This window comes from Rhinolophus hipposideros (assembly GCF_964194185.1).
Source record: "Rhinolophus hipposideros genome assembly, chromosome: 10".
NCBI classification, from domain to species: Eukaryota; Metazoa; Chordata; class Mammalia; order Chiroptera; family Rhinolophidae; genus Rhinolophus; species Rhinolophus hipposideros.
Genome location: NC_138056.1, coordinates 10,474,843 through 10,498,430, shown reverse-complemented (window position 1 = coordinate 10,498,430; position 23,588 = coordinate 10,474,843). Strand labels below are relative to the sequence as shown.

At 38.1% G+C, this 23,588-nt stretch overlaps 2 protein-coding genes across 9 annotated transcripts in view; one reads left to right on the top strand and one right to left on the bottom strand.

Moving 5' to 3' along the window:
- Positions 1 to 2,501: 2,501 nt before the first annotated feature.
- Positions 2,502 to 23,588, top strand: part of LOC308503255 (glycine N-acyltransferase-like protein 1) — a 44,699-nt gene continuing 23,612 nt past the window's right edge. For 4 of the 8 annotated variants that reach the window (XR_013994161.1, XR_013994162.1, XR_013994163.1 and 1 more), the window contains exon 1: positions 8,258 to 8,492. The gene's annotated coding sequence lies outside the window, so the exon portion shown is untranslated. Of the gene's footprint in view, positions 3,046 to 8,252; positions 8,493 to 23,588 lie in introns of those variants that run through there. The other 4 variants (XR_013994160.1, XM_081062411.1, XM_081062413.1 and 1 more) reach the window with 3 other exon arrangements.
- GLYATL2 (glycine-N-acyltransferase like 2) lies at positions 11,698 to 17,357 on the bottom strand (the record flags this gene model as incomplete). Its single annotated transcript, XM_081062661.1, has 5 exons — positions 11,698 to 12,106; positions 14,383 to 14,563; positions 14,658 to 14,784; positions 16,022 to 16,129; positions 17,280 to 17,357. The coding sequence occupies 5 exons, from the start codon at positions 17,355 to 17,357 to the stop codon at positions 11,698 to 11,700; spliced, it is 903 nt and encodes a 300-aa protein (XP_080918787.1).

The following is a 23,588-nucleotide window of genomic DNA, read 5'->3' as shown; positions in this document are numbered from 1 at the left end:
TAGTGACTATCTGTCACTGTGCAAAATTATTACAATATTATTGACTATATTCCCTGTGCTGTACACTACATATTAGGCTTAGCTATATCTTTTCTTATGTCATCTTCACAACTACACTATGAAGTTTTTTCCCTTCCTTCCTTCCTTCCTTCCTCCCTCCCTCCCTTCCTTATTATTTATATTCGTCCATTATTCATTCATTCAGCAGGAATTAACTGATAAGTCACTGGCTAGATCTTGGGACTAAAGTTTCAACATATTCTTTGCCTTCATGGAATTTACTTTCCAGTGTTGGGAAGGGGACAAGCATTTAACAAATAATGGCACAAGTATTTCATTGACTTTGGGATAAGGTATATGGAGGAGAACTACAGCATACGACGAGAACATATCTCAGAGGAAACTGATCTAGTTGGGGTATTTATTAATGGTGAATGTGTCATGGACTTTAATTAAGCACAGACTGTGTGACAAGAATTATACATTCGTTCTCCTACTTAAGCCTCAAATTAAAAAACCAAGAAAGCCTAAATGGTAAACGTTTATCCCTGTATAGAATAGAGGATAAGAATAATGGGGCGTAAATCTAGTTAGTCTGGCTTGAAAGACCTGCATTTGCCATTCTCTATGCTTAATTTTCTTTATATACAAAACTGGGGTAATAACAGCATCTGTCTCATAGGGTTACTGTGAGGACTAAATGAGTTAATACTTGTGAAGTGCTTTGGAGTAGAACCTGTCATTCGATAAGTGCTCAGTAAGTGTTCTTCCTCTGTTATTTTAAAGACTGGAAGCCTCATGACATTGGGCAAATCAGTTCACAAGGCAATCCAAATCGCCTCTAGGCTTTGGAGTCTTTGCTTACGTTGCTAAATCTTAATGGGTAGAAGTAAATTAATAGAAATAAGGCATCTAGCATTGATACTGACACACAGCATGAGCTCAAAAAAGATATTCTCCTTCTCCTTCTCCTTCTCCTTCTCTTTCCTCTTCCTCTTCCTCTTCCTCTTCCTCTTCTTCTTCTTCTTCTTCTTCTTCTTCTTCTTCTTCTTCTTCTTCTTCTTCTTTTTCTTCTTCCTCTTCTTCTATTCTTATTCTTAGTAGTAGTAGTAGTAGTAGTAGTAGTAGTAGTAGTAGTAGTATGTCTCATTATCCTCAAGTTGATTATCTTGAGGGTTGAATGGTAGATGCTTCAGACTGAGATCAGGTCAACATTTTCTTTGCTCGTCTCTACCCAGAGTTGTTATGAGTAGGAGTGTGCCCCTCACACATCAGCTTGAGAACAGCCAAGTGAGGGTTTTATAGTATGATCACATCATCAGAATATCATGAGAAACATTGTGGCCCCCATGTGTTCCTGGATATTGCTAAATAATCTGACTTATCTGTCTATAGCTTTTTGGGGCCTTTTCAGCAATGGACACCTGCGGCCTCAGCCTTGGCCAGGCCTGAGCCCAGGGCTGCCATAGAGCCCAATTCAGAGGGCACACGAGCACATAGAACTCACAAGCCTCTTAGCAAGACTGACCTGCTGCATGCAGGGAGAACAGACAGTGCCGCAGCCCCACCATGCAGGGAGCCTAGATTCAGCCTTGCTGTTGAACCTGGCATGGAATGGGGGGGAAAGAAGGAAGAAAAAAATGAGAGAAGGGCAAGAGAAGACAAAAAAAAAAAGATAAGAGAGTAGAAAGGGAATAGTAAGAAAAATAGAGGAGGGGAAGTCTTGATTTCCCTCGGGCCCATTATAACAGGCAACGTTATTTGTTGCAGGTAAATTGGGCTGTATTACTCCAAATATGGAGAGGAAGATCTATTAGAAACATATTAGAAACTCATATAATTCCCTAGAGTACCATTTTGGTGAGAATGTAAGGAAATTTCAGAGGAACACACCACGACAAGTTGGCCATAGGCTGCCGCTGCTATGAGAATCGTCTCCAGTCATCTCCATGGTCCCATGTATTAGCTGTGGGTCAAGTGCCACTGCCCCAAATCCTCTAGCTGGGCTAGTACATTTCCTCACTGGAATTCTGAACCAAATGCTAGATCTTTCTCTGCCTCAAGTAAAAACTTCCTTGCCTGAACAAGGTCACTTTGACAATGAGCCATGGTGATCCCTACAGCATCATAGGTTTTCCTCAACAATCCCAACCTTTCCAGGGGTCTGGGGTCATTACATTTTCCTTTCCCCCTTTTTTTTTGAGTTCCATAAGCTACCATCTCCCCCGACTTTAATCATATTTCAGTCAAATTCCAGGAACTCTGATAATTATAATGACACCTTGCCTTTTCTCACATCTGTTGTACCCATGCTCTCCAAACACTCCAATCCCAGGTTCTTTGACCAGTCCCCTAGTTTTAACTTGGCCTTGGAAGACATGCCAACACATTCTTTCATAATTCCTTCTTGGCATCCTTCAGAGGAAAGTCTCTTTTATTTATTCAGCAAATACTGATTAATCACCTGTTACATGATTAGAATTGTGCTAGATTCTGGGGATATATCGGTAGACAATAGATATGGTCTGGGTTTTCATGACTTCCAATGAAAAAGAAAAATGTTGAACAAGTCAATATAAGCGTAACAAGTGTCATAAAAGAGAGCTGTGTGTACCATAGGAACATATTACATGGGAAACTCTCTGGAGGCTTCCCAGAAGAGAAGGCTTCACCAAGAAAGTGACATTTTGCTGAGACTGAACAGTGGGTAGGAGTTAGCCAGACAAAGGGAACTACAGCTGCAACTGAGAACTGAGACTGAAGAGAAAATTCTACTTGAAGAAATGTAGGAAGCAAGCATGGTCAGAGGGCGGAGAGTGAGGGAGAGAGGTGACGTAACAACTGCCTCACATAGTGACTTGGAAGGAATGTAAGGAATGTAAAGAAATCCAAAAGACTTTGGATATGAGAAGGCACTGAAGATATTTAAATAACTAACTGATTAACATTTTAAGAATATTGTACTGGCTACAGTGAATAGACTACTTTTGAAGAGCAGGAGTGAAAAATGGGGCGACTAATTTAAAAGCTGTTCTGGAAATTCAGGTAGGAAATCATTGTTTCTTGGACTAAAATTGTTGCACTGAGGATGGAAAAAAATCGATGGAGTGAATATATTGTTAAGAAGTAGAACCAAAAAAATGCTTAGTAATGGGTTTGATTTGGTAGGGAGGGAGAAGGAGAAGCCAGGGATGACTCACAGCTTTCTTGCTTAAGCAAAGGAGTGACAGTAATACCAGTCGCCAATATAAAGATCCCTGGCTAATGGGATGTGAGAAGAAGGTGCTGAGCTCAATTCCAGATATGTTTGGTTGAGGTGCCTGAGGTGTTTGGTGGAAATGTCCGTTATGTAGTTATTTACTGTGGTCTGGCAGTCAGGGGGGAAAGGAGTGAAGAATTGTGCATGTTGGCAATACCCACTATTGAATCCATGAAATCGATTCAACCTAAGAAGAGGATGGAAATAAGAAAGTAGACCTTAGCAGAGAGCCCTAAAAAGCCCATCATAGACTATGGAATTTCCATAGACTATGGAAATTCAAAGGTGGAAATTAAGTAAAAACAGCTAGAAGGCAGTAGAAAAAGCAGAAAAAATACTCCATGAAAACTGAGGAGAGAAACAGAAATAAGGCCAGCCCACTCATGAGATGGTCGGCTGTTTAATCCCAGACTATCTTTTATTCTTCTTTGTATCCCCAAGATCAAGCATAATATATGACTTTAGCCAGGACTTAAAATTTATTTGTTGAACGAGTAGAAATATAGATGGATAAATTAATTAATTGAGGGGAACTTAGGCTTCTGAAACATGTTATGACCAGGATTCTAGCACCCATCATGGCCACTAAGAAAGAACTTGGGGGTTTAGTGGGGATAGAAAGATGCTAATACTTATTCAATATCTATTATAACAACACCATCATCAAACAACCATTTTTGAGCACTTTCTATATGCTAGAAACTTTGCATATTTTACCTAATTTGATCATGACAACATTCTTATAAGTTGATATTATTGTCCCATTCTACGTATGAGGACACTGAGACTCAGAGTTTAAGTGTCTTATCTTGAGTCACATAGCTAACGAGAGAGAGAACTGCAGACTTGAACCTAGTCTCTGAGCCTCAAGCCATCATCTCTTAATCATTAGGATGTGTTGTATTTTGAGATATAATGTGACATAATCTCTCTTTATAGACTGTTTTGAGGCCCTGACTTTGTCTGTCTTGTCACTCCCTTGTGGAAATGTCAAATAAGTAAGGGAAATTGCTAAGAAAAGTGATGGTTTTCACCTTACTGAAAAATGTGATGCACTTCTCAACTTACTGAAGCTTTCCCACTAGCTCTCCATACCCCTCCACCAACAGTCCAATGCTTTCTTTATTCTCCCAAAAGTGCTGCCTCAAAGTTCCCTCCCTCCCTGGAGAATCTTTCTAAAAAAATTGAGGAAGAGAAGCATAAATTGTTAGGAACAACAAAGATGAGCAATTCCCTTGTCTTTTTTTCTCTCCAAAAGGGATGGACTTATTAAGCCCTGGCAGAATAAAGACGTGCTTAACTTATAACACGAATAAGGAGAAAGACTGAACGTTCCTAATTGTTCCCCATGCCCATCTGAAAATGAAAAGTGAAGCAAGTCCAGCTGAACACACTGCTTTCTGCAGGAGAGTCAGCATATATATATATATATATATATATATATATATATATATATATATATATATATATATATATATACTCGATATAGTTTAATATATTGAGGTATTTTGTTGATTATTGCATTCAGTGGTTTTACTCTAATTGAAGTGAGATAAAATAAGTTTAAAAAATCTGTTTGTTTTTGGTACTTATTTCCAGATCAGAATAATTTCTTCTTCTCTGCTAACTTCTTTCTCTCTCCCATACTTGCTATACTGCAGGGTGGGATCTGGTACTTACCCTGCAGTCTCATATTTGAGCTGTGAGACTTGCCATAATTCACTGGGCCAGCAAAGAGCACTTGGCTGGTCCGTTTAGAGATTACACTCAGGAATTGGAGTAGTGAGTTAAGACGTGTAATTCTCCATCTGAGGTGGTCTCTTGAATGGCAAAAATGTAAAAATTTAGAACTATGATTCAAAAGCCTGTCTTTAGAAATGACCAATAAGCACATGAAAAGATGCTCAACATCATTAGTCATTATGGAAATGCAATCAAAACCACGACAAAATAACATTTCTTACTTACTAGTGATGCCTATGGATCGAATTTCCCAGAGTGGGGACTCAGCCCCTAGTTTAAGAAGGTTCTTGGCTTCACACAGGAAAGAATTCAAACGTGCGCTGATATAGAGTTTAAAGTGAATGTAAGTTTATTTAGCAGAGAGTTAGAAAGAAAGGAAAAGAAAGGCCACCCCACAGAGTAACTGTCTCTAATCACAAGTGGAAGACAGAGCCTCTCCATCCCCTGGGCTAGGGTTCATATGTGTTTTCTTGCTTCTATGGACTATTCCTTGGTATGGGGGAAAGGACTAAAAAAGAACAATGGTAAATTTATCTTTAACTTCTGTAAGATGCAAGAATAGGGACAGGTTTATCTTCAACTTTTGTAAGGCACAATCTATGGCTTGTTTGTGGTAGGCTTAACTACAGGAATGGCCATAATGGAACCTCTTTGCTTAATAGCCTTTGGATGGTTTATTCTGTGTGACTGATGGACGTCTCCCTGAGTCCTGAGTCTTGGAGCATGTAGGCAGTAGGCTTGGAACACAATTTCCTAGTTTTTTCTTTTGTAAAAATCGTCCTCATACCCTTTCCCTATATTATCAGGATGGCTACAGTTGTTTTTTGTTTCTTGTTTTTGTTTTTTATTTTAGTGGAGAAATTAGAATCCTTGTGCTTTGCTGGTGAGAATGTGAAATGGTACAGCCACTATGGACAAGTCTGGCAGTTTCTCAAAAAGTTAAAGAGAAGTGGTGGCACCAAGATGGAGATATAGGTCACTCCTGACTTTGTTCCCACAAAAAGGAATAACAACTAACAACTATTCATGGACAAGACATCACCCCTGCTCAGTGCAGTACCACATGGAGAGGTCTCCCCTGAGCCTACGGTTCCTCCAGTAGGAAAAGAGCCCAGGGATAACATCCAGTGCTCCCACCCCGTAATGTGGAGCCTCACTCTAGTCTTGCCCCATGGGGATTGTGGGGGAATCTCTGGTGCTTGACCACTGGGAATCTGGTTATGATGGAGTAGGGGAAGGGGCTTGCAACATTCTGCACTCAGATCTTGGCAGCCTGAGTTCCTACTTTCAAAGTACAAGTAGTAGTCCTGACAAGCAGCTTTCTGCAGAGCAATCTGAACAAGGAACTCAGAGGGCCACAGGTTGGCCTGATTTGGGTCATGAAACATGAAACAAAGAGTGTAGCCTTAGAGCCTGGTCTACTACACTCCATCCCCACCCCAGCCTGTCTGGGGAGCAAAAATACTACATCAAAGAGATAGCTATACCGCATGTTTATAGTATCATTATATATATATATAATAAAATTTACACTGATATAATATGTTATAATATTATTCAGCCATAAAAAAGAAGAAAATCCTTCCATTTGCCATTTGTGACAACATGGATAGACCTCAGGGCCATTATACTAAGTGAAATAAGTCAGACAAAGAAAGACAAATACTGTATGATCTCACTTATATGTGAGATCATATATAACAAAAACAAAAAACAAACAAAAAAACATAGAAAAAGATTAGATTTGTGGTTATCAGAGGCAGCGGATAGGGGAAGGAGGAATTGTATGAAGGCAGTCAGCAAGTACAAAACTAGGGATGTAATGTACAATTAACAGTGCTGTATAGTTAAGTACAGTTAACAGTGCTGTATGGTATATTTGAAAGTTGTTAAGAAAGTGAATCCTAATTTTTCTCATGACAAGGAAAAATTTTTTTTTCTCTTTTTGTATCTATGTGAGATTATGGATGCTAATTAAATTTATTATGGTAATCATTTCACAATGTATGTAAGTCAAACCATTATGCTGTACACCTTCAACTTATACAGTGCTGTAAGTCAATTATACCTCAATAAAACTGGGAAAAAGTTAAATAGAACTATCATAAGACCCATCAATCACACTCCTAGTTATACACCCCAAAGAACCGAAAGCAGGAAATCAAACAGATATTTGTACACTATGTTCTTAGAAGCCTTATGTACAATAGGCAAAATGTGCAAACAACCCAACTGTCCATTAAGAGATGATGGGATAAACAAAATGTGGTGTAAACATACAACGGAATATTATACGGCCACAAAAAGAATGAAATTTAGATACATGCTACAACATGAATGGAGCTTGAGAACATTATATTAAGTGAAATAAGCCAGACACAGAAGAACAAACATGATAAAATTGCACTTATATGTCATACCTAAAATAGGCAAATTCAAAGACTGAAAGTAGAATAAAGTTTTCCAGAAGCTAGGGGGCAGGGGTAACGGCGTGTTATTGTTTATTGGGTACAAAGTTCATGTTGGGGATAATGAAGTTTTGGGCACAGATAATGGTGATTGTTACACAACACTGACTATATTTAATGCTACTACATGGAGAAAGCAAAGCGTGGAGAAAAAATGATCGCCGAGTCCCTGGCAACTTTCCATTTTTAGAGTCTATCCTTTTTCCTTGTTTTAATCTGCATTCCTGTATTTGAGAATACACATCTCGATAGTTTTATTTATGTTAGAAAAAAAGTCCAACCAAGAAAATGTAAAGATCTAATTGGCTTTATTGAATATTCATGAATTGGGAAGCATCCCGTCTAGTAAATAGAAAGGTTTCCTGAGGACTTGTACAAAGTGGAAGGTTTTTATAGGCAGAAACATGGCAGGACAAGAAAGTTAAAAGAGTGGATTATTTTAGTCAAGGTCACCTTCCCCTGGGGAAAGTCAGAATGTCTTATGGGGCACTTTATCTCATCAGTGCTGACCTGGAAATTCCAGACTAATTGGTTTAAAGTTCCAGTCCTGGAAGAGGCTGAAACTGCAGTCCAGGTATTACGTCTTGGTGGGGATTGGCACGAGTGCCTCCTCTTGTGACCTGTTTATTTTTAACACATTAAAATATTTTGGTTTTGCTCAGAGTAGCTCAAGCTGATCGATGGTCTTTGAACCTACACAGTCTTAATTAAACAATTTGGTAAATTTTTAGCAACAGTTTGTGCTTTGGAGTCTGGTCATCTTCTTTTAATAATTATTAGCTAGGGTACAGAAGTCAAAGGCAAAGAAAAATGTACACACTTTATTTACTATGTGTTTCCTGAAGAAATAAGTTTTGAGTAATCTTTTAGTTTTAGTATTGCATGGGATCCAGGATGCTAGAATGGATCCCAGGGATGTCTATAAAGACTCCGTATCTCTGAGTTCAGCATTTCACGTTAGAACTTTCCTAAGTGAAGCCATTCAGCCAACCTAAATCTAGAAGGCAGCCTGCGGCATTAGGGTAAGTACCTGAGACTTACTCAATTCTATCTGTAGAGTGAGTAGGAGTTGTTTGGCTAAAGGAGTATAAACTAAGCTGGCTGACTCTCTGGTGGATTTCTCCAAAATGGGGAGGATCCAGGTACAGAATTACATGATGGATCATAGTCACCAAGAGAATGCTTTTTTCCAGATTCTGATATTGGTCTATGATAATTATTCCAAACCCAAATAGGCAGAATGTCTAATAAGTAGTTTTACTCTTCTAAGCTATACAGTGACATGCATTTCATTTAGGTTATTTCCTTTAATACTAACAAAATTCTACGAAATAAAACTGTCATTATTTCCAATCACAGGTAAGGAAACTGAGACAATAGTCAGGAACCCATACTTCAACTCATTTATCAATGATTATTAAACTTTAGCCATCTGTCACAGGTTATATCCCAGAGGTTAAGAATACCAGCTTGAGAGCCACATAAATGAATTCAGTTCCTGGATTGGCCACTTACTGATTGCGCGGCTTTAGACAAGAGATGTAATACTCTCTAGCGTGGTTTTTCTCTTCTGTAATAACCATGCCTAACTCTCAGGGCAGTTTTGAGCACTAAATGAGTTAAAATATATGAAACACTTATAATACTGCCTGGAACCTATTAAGTGGTACCTAGGTATAAGATATTATTATCATGTAGCCATTTCTTCATCTTTTTATTGTGTCTTTGTGATTACTTTGGTACTGTTTTTTTAATCTTTATTAAATTTGTTCATTTATTTTGTTCTTTATATTTTACATGTAAGTGAGATCTTATGGTATTTGTCTTTCTCCATTTGACTTATTTCACTTAGCATAATACCTTCTAGGTCCTCCATGTTGTTGCAAGTGGTAAGATTTCACTATTTTTCATGGCAGAGTAATATTCCATCCTATGTATGTACCACAATTTCTGTATCCAATCGTCTACTGATGGGCATTTTCATTCTTTATATATTTTGGCTATTGTGGATAGTGCTACAGTGATCATAGGGGTGCATATATCTTTCTGAATGAGTGTTTTATATTTCTTTGGATAGACACTATCTCAAATCAAAGCTTTCTACTTTTGTTATATAGCCAAGCTATGCCATGGCTGCCAGAGGGATCAATCACAAGAAGCGCCATGTCCTGGAATGTAAATTAGGGCAGGAAAAGTGGAGTCCAGATTGGAGCTGAGTTCCTAAGTTGCTACCTCTATGTATAGGCAGGGTGGCTGGAAGCCTATTGCTGCTCAGACAATGATCACAGAGTCACAGAGCTGTTAAGACAGAGGTCTATTATTATAGGTTGGCTATGTCACCATTTACCAGTCTAAGTGGGCACCTATTTTCAAGGGCCAAGCACATTTTAAAGATGAAGATATTGATTCTGTTTTATTTAGATTTAAGTAAACATTTGCTAGGGTGCCTTCTCCCCCAAATCCCTTACATGAATGGGACCTGAACACCAATGTTACATATGACCTTGACCTCTAAGTCGTAGTTGAGAGGATTTTAGATAGACACAGATCTCAAACTAGAGTAAGTTCTTTCTCCCATGAATCTGGACCTAGAATATAGAAATGTTAGTCAGTCTCAGATTAGAAGTATGAGGTGACTTTACTCATGGAGAACATAAACTTGATGTTATTTTGTAGGCTGAATAATGACCCCTGTGATATCCAGATGCTAATGCTTAGAATCTTTGAACTTTAAATTACGATATGACAAAAGGGATTTTGCAGAGGTGACTAAATTAAGGATGTTGAGATGAGGAGACTATCCTGGATTATCCAAGTGGGCTCCAAGTCTAATCATCAGTGTCGTTGTAAGAGGCAGGTTGGGAGATTTGAATGCAGAAAAGCAGAAGGCTATGTGAAGATGATGGAAGTAAAGGGAGAAAAGATAGTGTAATGCAGGGCCATAAGCCAGGGAATGAGGATGGCCTCTACCAACTGGAGAGATGAGGAAATGGATTCTCCCCTAAAAGCCTCCAGAAGGAAGTGGCTTTGCTGACACTTTGATTTTTTATTCCATAAGACCCATTTTGGATGTCTGACTACCAGAAATATAAGATAATAAGATTTTGTTGCTTTAAGCCACTAAATTTGTGGTAATTTGTTACAACAATAGGAAATTAACACAGCATAGATATACAAATCATCTTGAGAATATAAAGTTAAGCCACACAACTCAACCTACAAAGCCCTTGTAATAAAAAGCTAGTCAAAAAACCAAACTTTCACTGACAGCCACATATTTTAATTCAGTAGAGTATCTCAAAGCTCTTTAGAGGGCATCAAGGATCAAGAACAATGATGCTGAGGGCTTTTGAATGGTCCTTTGGAAAACTTTGTAAGAGGAAGGGGACGATACCAGAGCAGACTTTTTATTTTCAAACTTAGAAGCATGAAAAAGTAAGATTCTTTCATGAAAGAAGTCTTCTTCAAAGAAGAAAATATTGCTTTTATTTTTTTATTATTGCTTTTATTTTTTATTATTATTAGTTTCGTGTACAAAACAACATAGTGATTAGATATTTACACCCCTCACAAAGTGATAACCCCTCAAGCATATTACCCATCTGACACCATCGTAACTATTACAATGCCATTGACTATATTTCCTATGCTGTATTTTATATCCTGTGGCTATATATGTATTTTTAATTATAGTTGACATTCAATATAATTTTATGTTAATTTCAGGTGTACAGCATAGTGGTTAGACATTTATATAATTTATGAAGTGATCCCCCAATAAGTCTAGTACCCATCTGACACTGTAGTTTTTACAATATTATTGACTATATTCCCCATACCATATTTCACATCCCCGTGATTATTTTGTAACTACCAATTTGTACTTCCTAATCCCTTTACCTTTCTTACCTATCCCACCAACCTTCCTCCCATGTAGAAAATATTACTTTTAAAGGATTACCTTGGCATTAATGACTGACATTGTGTGATTTTAATTCTGAAATGTCTGTCACCCTAAAGGAAAAGAATAGCATCAAAGGATCAAGCTTCTAATTTTCTATATTATGGAGGAGGAGAAAGACAAAAATATTATATGAGAGTGGCTTAAGTAATGCATGGACCCCAGATAATTGGATGCTTTTTTGTGCTAATCTTGATTACCACATTTGTGTTTGTACTGATGCATTTTCACTAATAAGAAAGACTCAGAACGGACAATGGCACCAATCAGCAATATTTCTTGGGGGTACATTGCCACTGATGCCAGCCACAAGGACAAATGTTAAATCCAAAAATTCTCAGTAATTCATGGGCTTTTTCTTTACTTTCTGCCATATGTAAATAAAATGGTATTTTTTTCTGACTAAGATACTCCACAAAGTAATAGCCCATTTTCCACATGTTGCCTTGGCCTCGGTATTTAGGGACAGTATAACCCATTCTTAACTCACAGGACTGTTCCATCACAACCCAAGAGACAGGGAGCTCCTCTGGACCCAGTATACCAAATCCTGGAAAATTCTGGAGGCAGCGTTCAATATATTTCAAGCTCCTTTCATTTTTCCCAAAGTCCCACTGCTCATTCACAAGCCCTGCATGTAAGGGATCCAACATGATACTCCGAACGTTTATTTTGCTGTCAAGAAAAGAAAATGAGCATTTATTCAGCCAACATTTACCAAATATCAGGATTTCACACAATAAATATGACACCATCCCTTTTCTTGAGGATCTCACAGCATAGAGGAAACATGCACACACACAAAAAGTACTATTTCTATGTTTGCTTCCAAATCTTTCCAAATAATTGAGAGGGACAAAACCCTATGTGTTTTACGACGCATTTCACAGCATGAAGTTGGCATGACGTAGCACAGTATACTTCAAAAAAATCCAAGCAAATACCCCAAGGAAGAGGAAAATGAGTACATGTTTCTAAAATAGCAAGGATTAGACCACAGCGACCTCCCACATTGCTGAAGTTTGAATTCTACTCCACAAAATATCTAAATATACGAGATGATATTTCTTTCAACAGATATATCCATAAAATGCATGTCCAGGAGGATGAGAGCCATGTTCATCTTACAACTTCATGCACCCCAAAGCCCATCACAACATCCCTCTAGGGAAGTACCCCAAAATGAAGTTGAAGAAGCACCAGTATATGGAAGACATTGGATTTTGGGGGTGGTAACAATCAGGATTTTAATTGGATAAGATATCTGAGACTCAGTTTTCTCATCTGCAAAATCAGAACAACATTCTCTGTGGGTAGAAGAGGTTGGGGCAGGTAGAAGATCCCAAAGAAGTTTTACCCATCCACAGAGAGGAAGAGTTTTAAGGAATTTGTCAGGTTCAAAGTCACTCTATGTTTGCCAGTGGGTAGGTCACTGGGCACTAAATTGTCTATACATAGGTGAGGCTTTCTTTTTGCTCTCTTCCATGCCTGACCTGATCCTGGTCCGGCTTCCTCAAAGATTTCAAGCATTCTCACCTGCCCTCCTCCTGCAGCATAGGCAAACCTAGAGTGGCAAGATACTAAGATATGCATTCGGGCTTAGAGGGAAGGAAGACTCACCTTAGGACAAGTACTCCATTCCGGATTGCCATCCCCATTTACCATTTTCCCCCGTGCATATGATTCTGTTAAGATTCTCATGGAAACAAGCTGGGCCAAAGCCAGATTTGAATATTTCTAGCTCTCCTGGCTAACTCAATTGTATGTGTGAGTATTCAGGTTTTATTTATTTTTTTGAATTAGTAATACAATTGTAAAACATAAATTAACTGACAATAATGATTTCTGCTTTCTCTGATCCCCTACTGCCCAGTTACCTTCGCCAGAGGCAACTAGTGACACAATATATCTATGTAACCTTCTAGAGGTATTCATATTGTGTACACTGTTCTGTCTGCCTTACTTGTTTCTTTTTTTCACATAGCAATATATTTTGGAACACTTTTCTTATCAGTTCATATAGAGCTGGTTCATTCTTGTTAATGGCTGCATATCATTCCTATGTTTGGATTATACCTTAATGAATGGACGCTACTGATGGACACTTAGGTTGTTCCATATGTTATGCTATCACATATTAAATGCATCAAAGTCTTACCATCCAATCTGGTAATATCTTTCATTTAATATACATATTTTTGATCCAACCATTTCTATTCTAGGAGTCTATCTTTCAGAAATATTTATACAACTTGTGTAATGATCTATGTATAAAGACATTTGTTACTGAATTTTTGTTATAAGGAAGAACTGGAGATAAATCAAAAGTGTGTTGATACGGGAGTACATAATGATGTATCTCCCTATTAAGGAAATCTATGCAGCTGTCAAAATAAACGTAAGGTATCTGTGTGAACTTACATGAAAGATATATAGTACATATTTCTGAGTGGAAAAAAGCAAGTTTTTCAGTACAGTATGTGCATATGTTATTTTTACAAAAAGAAAAAACAACAAAGAAACTCACAGCGTACTGAAAGTATCCACAACAAATGTTAAGAATATTTACACCTGGTCAGGAAGATTGTGGAGAATCCAAGTGGGCAAATTTTCACATCTTATTTTGAAAACTGGGATACTTTGTATAGCGTGTAGTATTTTTGCAAAAAATAAATAGTTTTAGTAAAGATTTTTCAGTGCCACCATGTTGTCCGATACCCTCACAGGAGGACTCTTCTGAGACCAAAATGAGTTAATGTATGTAAAGGACCTCATCTAATGAAGGCCCTGCCCATGGTCAGCAAACATTAGATAACTTATTTCCCTTCCTTTCCCCATGGAACTGTGTATCTTATCACAATTTAGTCTCAAAGCCTACATATTCAAGACTTGCTCTTAGGGCAACTGAATGATTCTACCAGGAATTTGGGAAGCAAAAAGTCAAATCTCACTTTTGACTTTTATCCTCTGTGGGCATATTAACTTGCTTCATCAAATCTGCCTTGCCATCACTTAATGTCTTGAGCATCCTTGGCATTTCTAGCCTGAAGAGTTTGGTCCTTGTGTAATCCACCTGCACTGATTTTGAAGCTGCAACCTTCCTTATTGCTTCATCCAAGCTCTCTTGGCAACCTGGAGAGAGGAGAAAGATAGACACTGCATCATCACTTCCACATCAGCTGTGAATGAACCAGGGGTTCTTTGCATTTTAACTCAGACCAGTTACCTTGGATCTGGAAGGCTTGTTCCCAATTGATAACCTGGGGGCATGCCAGGACTTCCTGTATCTTGTCAGGAGCTTTGGTAAAAATGTGGTAAGTGTTGGTGTAATGATCCAGCTCATCCTTCATCTCCTGATATAACAAATAGCAGTCATAGTTACATAGCACTACAATTTACAAAATGATCTTGCATATATCTGGAGTGCTAGAGACTCAATTGCTTGATACCCTCTTTTTTGGGGGTTTTGTTTTTGTTTGTTTATTTGTTTGTTTGTTTGTTTTTTCTGAGAGAAGCACACAAAAATGGCCTTGGAATCTCTTGAAAAATAAATCACTATTGACACACTGAGGGTGGTCCCTTTCTGATGGTGCACTGAAGTTGGATGCCCTTGGGAGGGGAGTAAGTCGCCCCATTGTCTAGAATAGATGGTACACCAAAAACAGTGGGTATTAAGGGTCTAAAAGAGAAGGGTGCCTCTGGAATGGAGAGAAGTATGGGGAACACAGTTGGGGGTCAAGATTCTGGGTCCGTGAGGAGAGGATACCTAAGCTAATTCTGACCCAGCACTCTGGGGCTGGCATGGTGATTGGCACTCGATGTACACATGAATAAAGATGACTTTTAGAAAAAGCCATCATGCCAGAGCCCACAACAGCACCTGGAGTAGAAGGCCAAGTCTGCCACTGCATACCTGCTTAGTTCTGCTGCTGATACTTCCCTGGGGGTTCTGGGGGTTACTGTAGGTGATGTTGTGTTCTAATTCCCCTGATCACTATGTAAATGGGGTGGGGGTAAAATGTCCCTACTCTAGGAAAGAAGGGATTCACTACTTATGCTCTCCTAACCTGGAAGATGGGGAAGACATTCTTATTAAATATACATGATTTATCTATTATTTAACAATTCTCCCACATAGTAATTTTGTCAACTTCTCTTTTTATAGTGGAGAAAGCAGCAGTCTTCCCAAGGTCATACTAGTCACTTGGAAGATTTAAATCTCAAACCCAACACTGATTCAAGTATTATTGGGTTATGTTCATTTAGTCACAGGGAAAGAAAAATATTTCCTAACTGTTTCCAGCCATAGGCATCTATATTGAGATGTACACATGTGATCAGAATCTTAGTGGAAAAGAACTGTCTAGATGGGATCCTGATGTTATTTACAAGACATGGATTATTGACTATTTGGTTTACTCCCATGCCTTATATTGCTGTCCTACCCTCTCCACAAAGCAGACTTTCCAAAACCTAGATGAATCAGGGGTGCCAAGGCTCTTCTCCCCAGCCCCCAGCTTCAGCTCTCTCATTGTCACACTGAACATCCTGAATGTGACTGGCCTGGTATTCGGTAGCTTGTGCTCTTACCTCTTCCTGAGGCCGAGTAATGACTATCTGATAATCTGGCCAGGCATCTACCAGCACCTCCATGTTGAATGGGTTTTTATTTTTAATGTTGAAAAGGGCACCATATACCTACAACAAAACAAAACAGGAGAGGTTAAAGATTTTCTGGGAGATAGAATCTTGGATGTGGTATGGGAAATAAAACCAGGGGTTAGGAAGACTTGACAGAATAGAACTAGTGATTCCAAAATGGTTCATTGGACTATTTATTGGAAAGTATGCTGTACAAAGGCCCAGTAGGGGTCCATGAAAGTCCAAGTTCATAGCCAAGTCATTAGGAACTGGGTACCCTGACATTCATTCATTTTGTTGTTTAAGACTTCATACAATTTTTCCCCATTTTTTCATTTCAGACGATACCGTACCGTTTATTTGGCATCTATTTTATATCAGATGTGTGTCGAGTATAGAGAATTCAAAAGTGAATGTGATAATTGTCACTGCCTTCAAGTTAAGTGTAGATGTATAGAGAAATAGATAGTCTGATCATAATGGGACATATGCTCTGACATGTATGCACTTAGTGGTGTGGCGTCCCAAGCAGGAAATGCACCACCTATCTAGGAATGGTGGGAGGCGTACAGAAGAAACAATGTTTGAGTTGGGTCCTGAGGCATACGTAAAGTCTTTTCCTGGCAAAATAAAGAGAGAAGGACGGCAAGTCATTTCAGGTAGGAGAAGAAGCACGAGTGAATACTTCAAGGTGCGGTGGAATTTATCATACCGGCTGACCTGTGAGGGGCTCGGTGATTGCAGCATGTGGCATATGGTAGGGGATGTTGGGAGACGCAGTAGAAAAGGTACTTGGTGATAAACCTATGTAAACCCAACTCAGGGCTATAGACTTTAAGCCTTGGACGTGGGCCACTACTGACATTTTAAAGCCAGGGAGTGATACGATCATATTTGTGTCAGATAGATGACGCCGGTCACCAAGCTGCAGGCAGGACGGTAATATTGAAAACAGGGACACATTGCAATAGCCTGAGGCAGAAAAGGAAATCCACTAGAGATAGCACTAGAAGGGAGCCAAAAGATGTTTAAGAGGCCCTAAAAGAAGTGAAGTAGGTGAATGGATATGGGTGTTAAGATCATCCCTGCAGAAAGACTCTCTGACTTTAGACTTGTACTCCCATCTGCCCAGGGAAGGTTCTGAGCCCTGGATCTATCCTTCTCGTACAGCATCCCTCTCGCTCCAGATCACCCCCTACTCCCTCACCTTCAAGGATTCAGGGATGTGCTTTTCCAAGGATTCATACAGAAGCTGCAGCTTCTGGGGTTCGTGAAGCACTAACATCTTGGGCAGTACCTCAGCCCCCTTCCGTCAGGAAGATGATCTAAGAAAAAACACACACACACAAACAAAAGTACCTGGAGAGATAAGACAGGTGCCAGCAAGAGGAGGAAGGAGAAATCACCTAGGACACCACACATTGTCAGAAGTAAAAGGCTTTAGCAGTTATCTAGTCCAAACCTTACATTTTACAAATGAGAAACTAAAGCCCAGGGCTGCAACTGGACCTCGGGGCTCCTTGGGGATCTCACTACAATGCCATGGTGAGAAGTACCCTGAAATGAATCTCCACGTGGCCCATTTGTTCAAATCAAGCCAAGAGCTGGAAAGTGAATGTCTTCAGCTGTTCAGATGCAAATGAAAAATAATGCATCTCTTCAGAAACTGTCCCTGGTGCCTCTCAAGCACCCCAGGCATTGAAACACTTGTTCTAATGTTGTCATAGTATTAGTAGTATTTTTAGCCATCATAAAAGAAAGATCTTCTGGAAAAGATACTAAGAACCATATTATGTGTAGTCCTTTTTTCCTAAGGAGGTCACAGGAGGGGAAAGTTTGAATAGCAGTGATACTCCCCAAGTATAAATTGTCAAAATCTAGGAATTATATCCTAGCAACCTTAAAAATAGAGAAAATCCTTTTATTCAATAATTCCACTTCTAGAAACTCATCCCAAGGAACAAATAATAGACATCTATAAAGATATAAACACAAGTAAATCCACTGTAGTATTATAATACTGTAAATTTAGAAATGATCCAAAATCTATTATGGAGAAATGGTTAAGGTAATGACCATTCTATAGAACAAATAATGTACTACCAGGCAGCCATTAAAATTATGTCTTCAAAGTATACTTACTGACATAGGAAAATGTTCATGCTATAAAGTCAAGAAAATATATGACCTAATCCCAAATTAGTAATATAAAGATGGATAGGTGAATGGCTGTGTATAAATACTTGTGTGTATACCCAACTCAAACTCTTTCTGAAACAAAGTAGTATATAAATAAGATACACATATGAACTTCTAATCTTATACACATGAATATCTATGTATCTAATTATATAGTATATATTTATATTACATATATCTGATTAAAGTATATGATACTTAAAAGCATTATATAAGGGTACCATATATTCTAAAACACCAACAAATACAAGAAATTCAAAGTAATTTTGATGGCTTATAGGGGAACCATTATTTTTTTTCCATCGTAACAATCCTGGAAAATCCAGTACCCATTGTGTGTGTGTGTGTGTGTGTGTGTGTGTGTGTGTGTTTAGCCAGAATCAAATCAAAACGAAGGACAGTGATTAAGAACATGGTTTTTGGATTCAAATAAACCAGAACTCAAACCTTGGCTCCTCTATTTGCTACCTGGGTCACTTTAGGTATAGGTCACTTTCCTTGAGACTCTCTCTAAACTTCACTTTCTTCATCAATAAAATGAGGCTAATAATACCTTTTTTGTAGGTTTTCCTGAGGATTATTACCTCAAGTCACAACATGAATGTATGAAGTGTTTAGTGTGATGATAGGTTGTGTATATATGTGATTCTGAAGAAAATGTTGAGGACTCTCAAACTAATCAAGGGGACGATTCTATAGAACGGGAACATAACTGAACAAAACTGCAGCTTCAAAGATGCTGCTATATGTAACTTGCTTCAATAAATTTATTAACACAACATTGACATTTTCAGGCAAACCAGAGCTCTAGAACAGTTACAGGGAAAAGAGGGTCCTTGGATACAGAGTTAGAGTAAAGGTAAGTTTATTTAGCAGAGAGTAAATAAGAAAGGCTACCCCACAAACCGAATGACTGTCTTTAATTAATTGTGGAACAGAGACTCCCTCCACCTCCCAGACTAGAGTTTACATGTGTTTTCTTGCTTCTGTGGAAAATTTATTGGTATGGGAGAAAAGAGAAAAGATGAAGAATGGTAAGTTTTGTTTAACTTCTGTAAGACACAAGAATAGGGACAGGTTTGTCTTTAACCTTTGTAAGGCACAACCTGTGCCATAATGGAATCTCTTTGTTTAGTAAAGCCTTTGGATGGTTTGTTCTGCGTGATTGATTAATGTCTCCCTGAGTTCTGTTTCTTAGAGCATATAAGCAGTAGGCTTGGAATCCAACCTCCTAGTTTCTTCTTGTGTAAAAATAGTCCGCATGCCCTTTTCTTATAGTAGAACAAGCCAGTATGTTTGCAGCACCGTCTGGGATGATGGGTATGCTAACCAGGCACTGCTTCAAATCATTTATGTTTATTAACTCATTTAATCTTCAACCATGTCTCTAAGTGTAGTTATTAGGATCAGTTTGGGACAGAAATACCTCTTCTACAAGATGGAAAAGAAATATTTTAGTTTAGGTATGATTCTAGGTATATGTACATGAGCACCTGGGGTTAGAAAAAAGAGCAGGAAGTTGACAAGTTATCCTTAAAAATCTATTTTCTGAAAGAACTAGAATGGCAAGCCATCTGTTGGAAATGAGTAGGGTGAGAGAGTGTGCCAGAAAGGGTAGAGAAAAAAAGAATAGTTTTATGAGAAACTATTAGGGTTTGAATGGGGTTTGGTGTTAGTGGGAGAAAATACAGACTACGAATATATGGAGAGAATGCCAGGCATTGCTTAGGACCAGGGGCAGATGGAAACCATCATTTGGGAGTAATATTCATCCACATGTATGAGCTCAGCATCCAGATACCAGTAGCATAGAAGACAAATTGAAATGAACCAGGGTTAGACTTTTCCAGTCATAGAGCAGCAAAGAAGATAAGGGGCAAAGTATTTGAGAAAAAGGGAATGAAACATTTTAAACTGAATTTAAATTGTGGAATCTAGGGGAGAGAAGGAAGTAAATGAAGATGGAGACCAATCAAGTGGGAAAAGTTGGCGAGAGAAAGGGATGAAAGCACTTTATGAGGTCAAAGAACAGCAATGGTAATAGACAGGGGAAATGTATTCAAAGAATAGGAGATTAGCTTCAGAAATTAGCCTATTAGAAGTGAGGATTTCAGAAGTATATCAGTTCTGGATACATGGCTGTTGGCTTCAACTTCAGGTCAATAGAGGAGTCAATAAGGGACTGGGTGTTGCAGGTGTCATAGACATCACCAGGATGGCACAAGAGCTGACCGGAGAGAAATTTGTCAGAGAGCAACAGGAAAGGGTAAAATTTCATCTTAGCCATATGGTTCAGCATTTAAAGATGGAAGGGGTTTTCTACGCAAATGGACAAGTTACACTTTAGAACCATGAATTGAAGGCTGGGAGAATGCTGATTCTTACCTTTTTTTAATTTTTATTAAATTTATTGGGGTGACATTGGTTAGTAAAATTATGTTTCAAGTGTACAATCCTATAATCTATCATCTATACATTGCATTGTGTGTTCACCACCCAGAGTCATTTCTTCTTCCATCTTTTTTTAAATGCTGATTGTTATCTTTACTCATAGTGTTACTATGGGTATCTGGAGGGAGGCAGGGAAAAGTACATGTATGTTAATAATTTATCATTCAAGGAAAGGATTTGGATAGCTTACCAGTTTAAAATAACACACACTGGCTTTGTAGGTTTTTAAAGGAGTTTTTCACTCCAGGACCTACAGTTTTTTGAGGAATTGGTTCTCAATATTGGGACTCTGGTGAGTGCTGCTTTTAAGGGTTTGCAAAGAGAAAGAAAAATGAATTCACAAGTACAAATTCTTTAGAACCTAATTAATTGAAAAGCTTAGAGTAAACAAGGCTTTAGCTGTCCAAAACAATTCTACTTACCTGAAGTTTCTTTGTAGACCTGTATGCATACTACCTTCGGCAGTCATTCATTGTGGCAATGGAGAGGCTTCAGCTACCACCAACTTATATTCTCATCCACACTAAACTTGAACTAAGTCAGGTGAAAGATCCAAGAAGTAGTTGGTTTCTTAGAGCAAATTTGAGCTTCTGTCCTGTGATATGAAGTCAGAGGTTTTGGGGGTCACAGGAAGATTGGGAATGTGTTTTATATTAAGCAACCTCTTCAATTATAAGACATTTCCATGTGAAGTTTTTAACTTATACATTAGCACTTGTACCTGATTGGCTATTCCAAAACAGTAGTAAAAAAGCCATGTTAAGGAGCTGGTGACAGTTGCCCAGCTGCAACATTATTTAAATAGTATCATTAGGGAAAACAAAAGACTTGAAAAATTTGACTTCACTGGAAAATGCTGGCCCGATGCCTTCAACCATATGACTGGGCAAAGCTGAGAACACATGGGCGAATTTGCTGTTAGTACAAAAACTGAGTTTCATACATTTTGTCCTTTGTGTTGTTTGAAGTGAATGGAGATAGATGAGGGAGGGGTAATTGTAAACACAGGAAAAATAAACAATTGCTAGACAAAATTTGGGGAGGGGCTGGAATTAGTTTTAGAGAGGTATAGAGGTAGAAATAGTTTCTTAAATTGTGCTGCTCACATCGTCCACATCAAGAGCATCTGGGATTGCTTGTTAAAAATACAGGAATTCTCCAAATGAACTGAATCAGCCTCTCCCAGAATGCTTGGGAATCTATAGTTTATAAAAAGCTACCTAAGAGTCTGATCTACATTAACATTTTTGGAGACTTTGAGAAAGAGGAAAGAGAAAATAAGTTATCAAAATTTTACTCACTTTCTAAAATGATGTGGAGCAACTTCACACATTTTCATCATTCATTAAATGAGAAAAGCAAGTTATTTTCACACAGATAAAGAAGACGATGTTGAGAGAGTATTAACATCTTCCCCAGGGTCACAAAACTAGCCAGCAGCGATGCCTCGATCTGAAGCCAAAGACCAAGTTCTTTTAATGACACCATGATGCTTCAGTGAGTGAGTCCCTACCCTTGGCCATTATATCTTCTTCCAAACCTATTTCATTTCCTTCAGATTACATATTAAAAACCATCACTGAGGATTTAGCACTAACTATGTAGGTGTGTGATGTGTAAGGCTTTGGGCCTTACAGTTTTAGTAATTCCGATTTTTGAACCAAAAATTGTTCACACAATCTATCAAAGAATTTTTACAGATTTGTAATTTTATATGAGTAATTTGTTCATAAAATTGCATATAGTTATATCATCTATTAAGTCATTCTCTTTTTAAAAAATATTGCTCTACTTTCTTCCAGTAAATGCACAATTTTTTTTACATAGTTGAGATTGCACTGTGTGTAGTTGAGATGACACAATTTTGTATCCCACACTAAGTATTGCATAAGTAATTTCTCAAGCCATTAAAAGACCAGGTCTTATATTAATTTTTGCTCCAAAAGACACATTAGAGCTGATTGTCCGGCTAGGTCTTATTTTCAGGGAAACACTGTAATACGTATAACATCTAGTGTTTTGTATCCTGTAAGACAATATTGATGTAGGTACTGACTGACAGACAGTTCATCTTATAAATAGATAACATGTCGATAAATACAGTACAGTATTGTAAATGTATTTTTTCTTCCTTATGGTTTTCTGAATAAATTGTCTCTTCTCTAGCTTACTTTATTGTAGGAACATAGTATATAGTACATATAATATACAAAATATGTGTTAATCAACTATTTATGTTATTGGTAAGGCTTCTGATCATCAGTAGGCTATCAGTAGTTAAGTTTTGAAGGAGTCCAAAATTATACACGAGGTAAAAAGAGGTCAAATATCTGGTGATGGAAGTAGAACTGACTCTGGGTAGTGAACACACAATGAAATATATAGATGATGTATTATAGAAATGTACACTTGAAACCTATATAATTTTACTAACCAATGTCACTTCAATAAATTTAATAAAAATTTTTAAAAAAGAAAAAAATTATACATGAATTTTCGACTATGCAGAAGGTCAGCACCCCTAACCCTCATGTTGTTCAAGAGTCAACTGTATTGATTTTTGTGCAGAAAAAGACAAATAGAAATAATTGCCTTTAGATCTTTATTGAATGTAGCTAGATACAATAAACCATTTATTTGCCGTTCCTTTATTTACTTAACAAATACTGGTTGAGTACCCACTCATTTAGACAGTCCTAGGCTGTGAGGTTCAAGAGAGCCCTCCTGGAAAATGTGATAATTAAGCCAAATCTCTTGACGAGCCAGCCCAGTAAAGGAGAGTTGGGATATTGGAGCTGGTGAGGACCACGCTCCCAGCAGAGGGATAGCATCTGGGACTTCTCAGAGCAAGAAAGAGTACAGCACT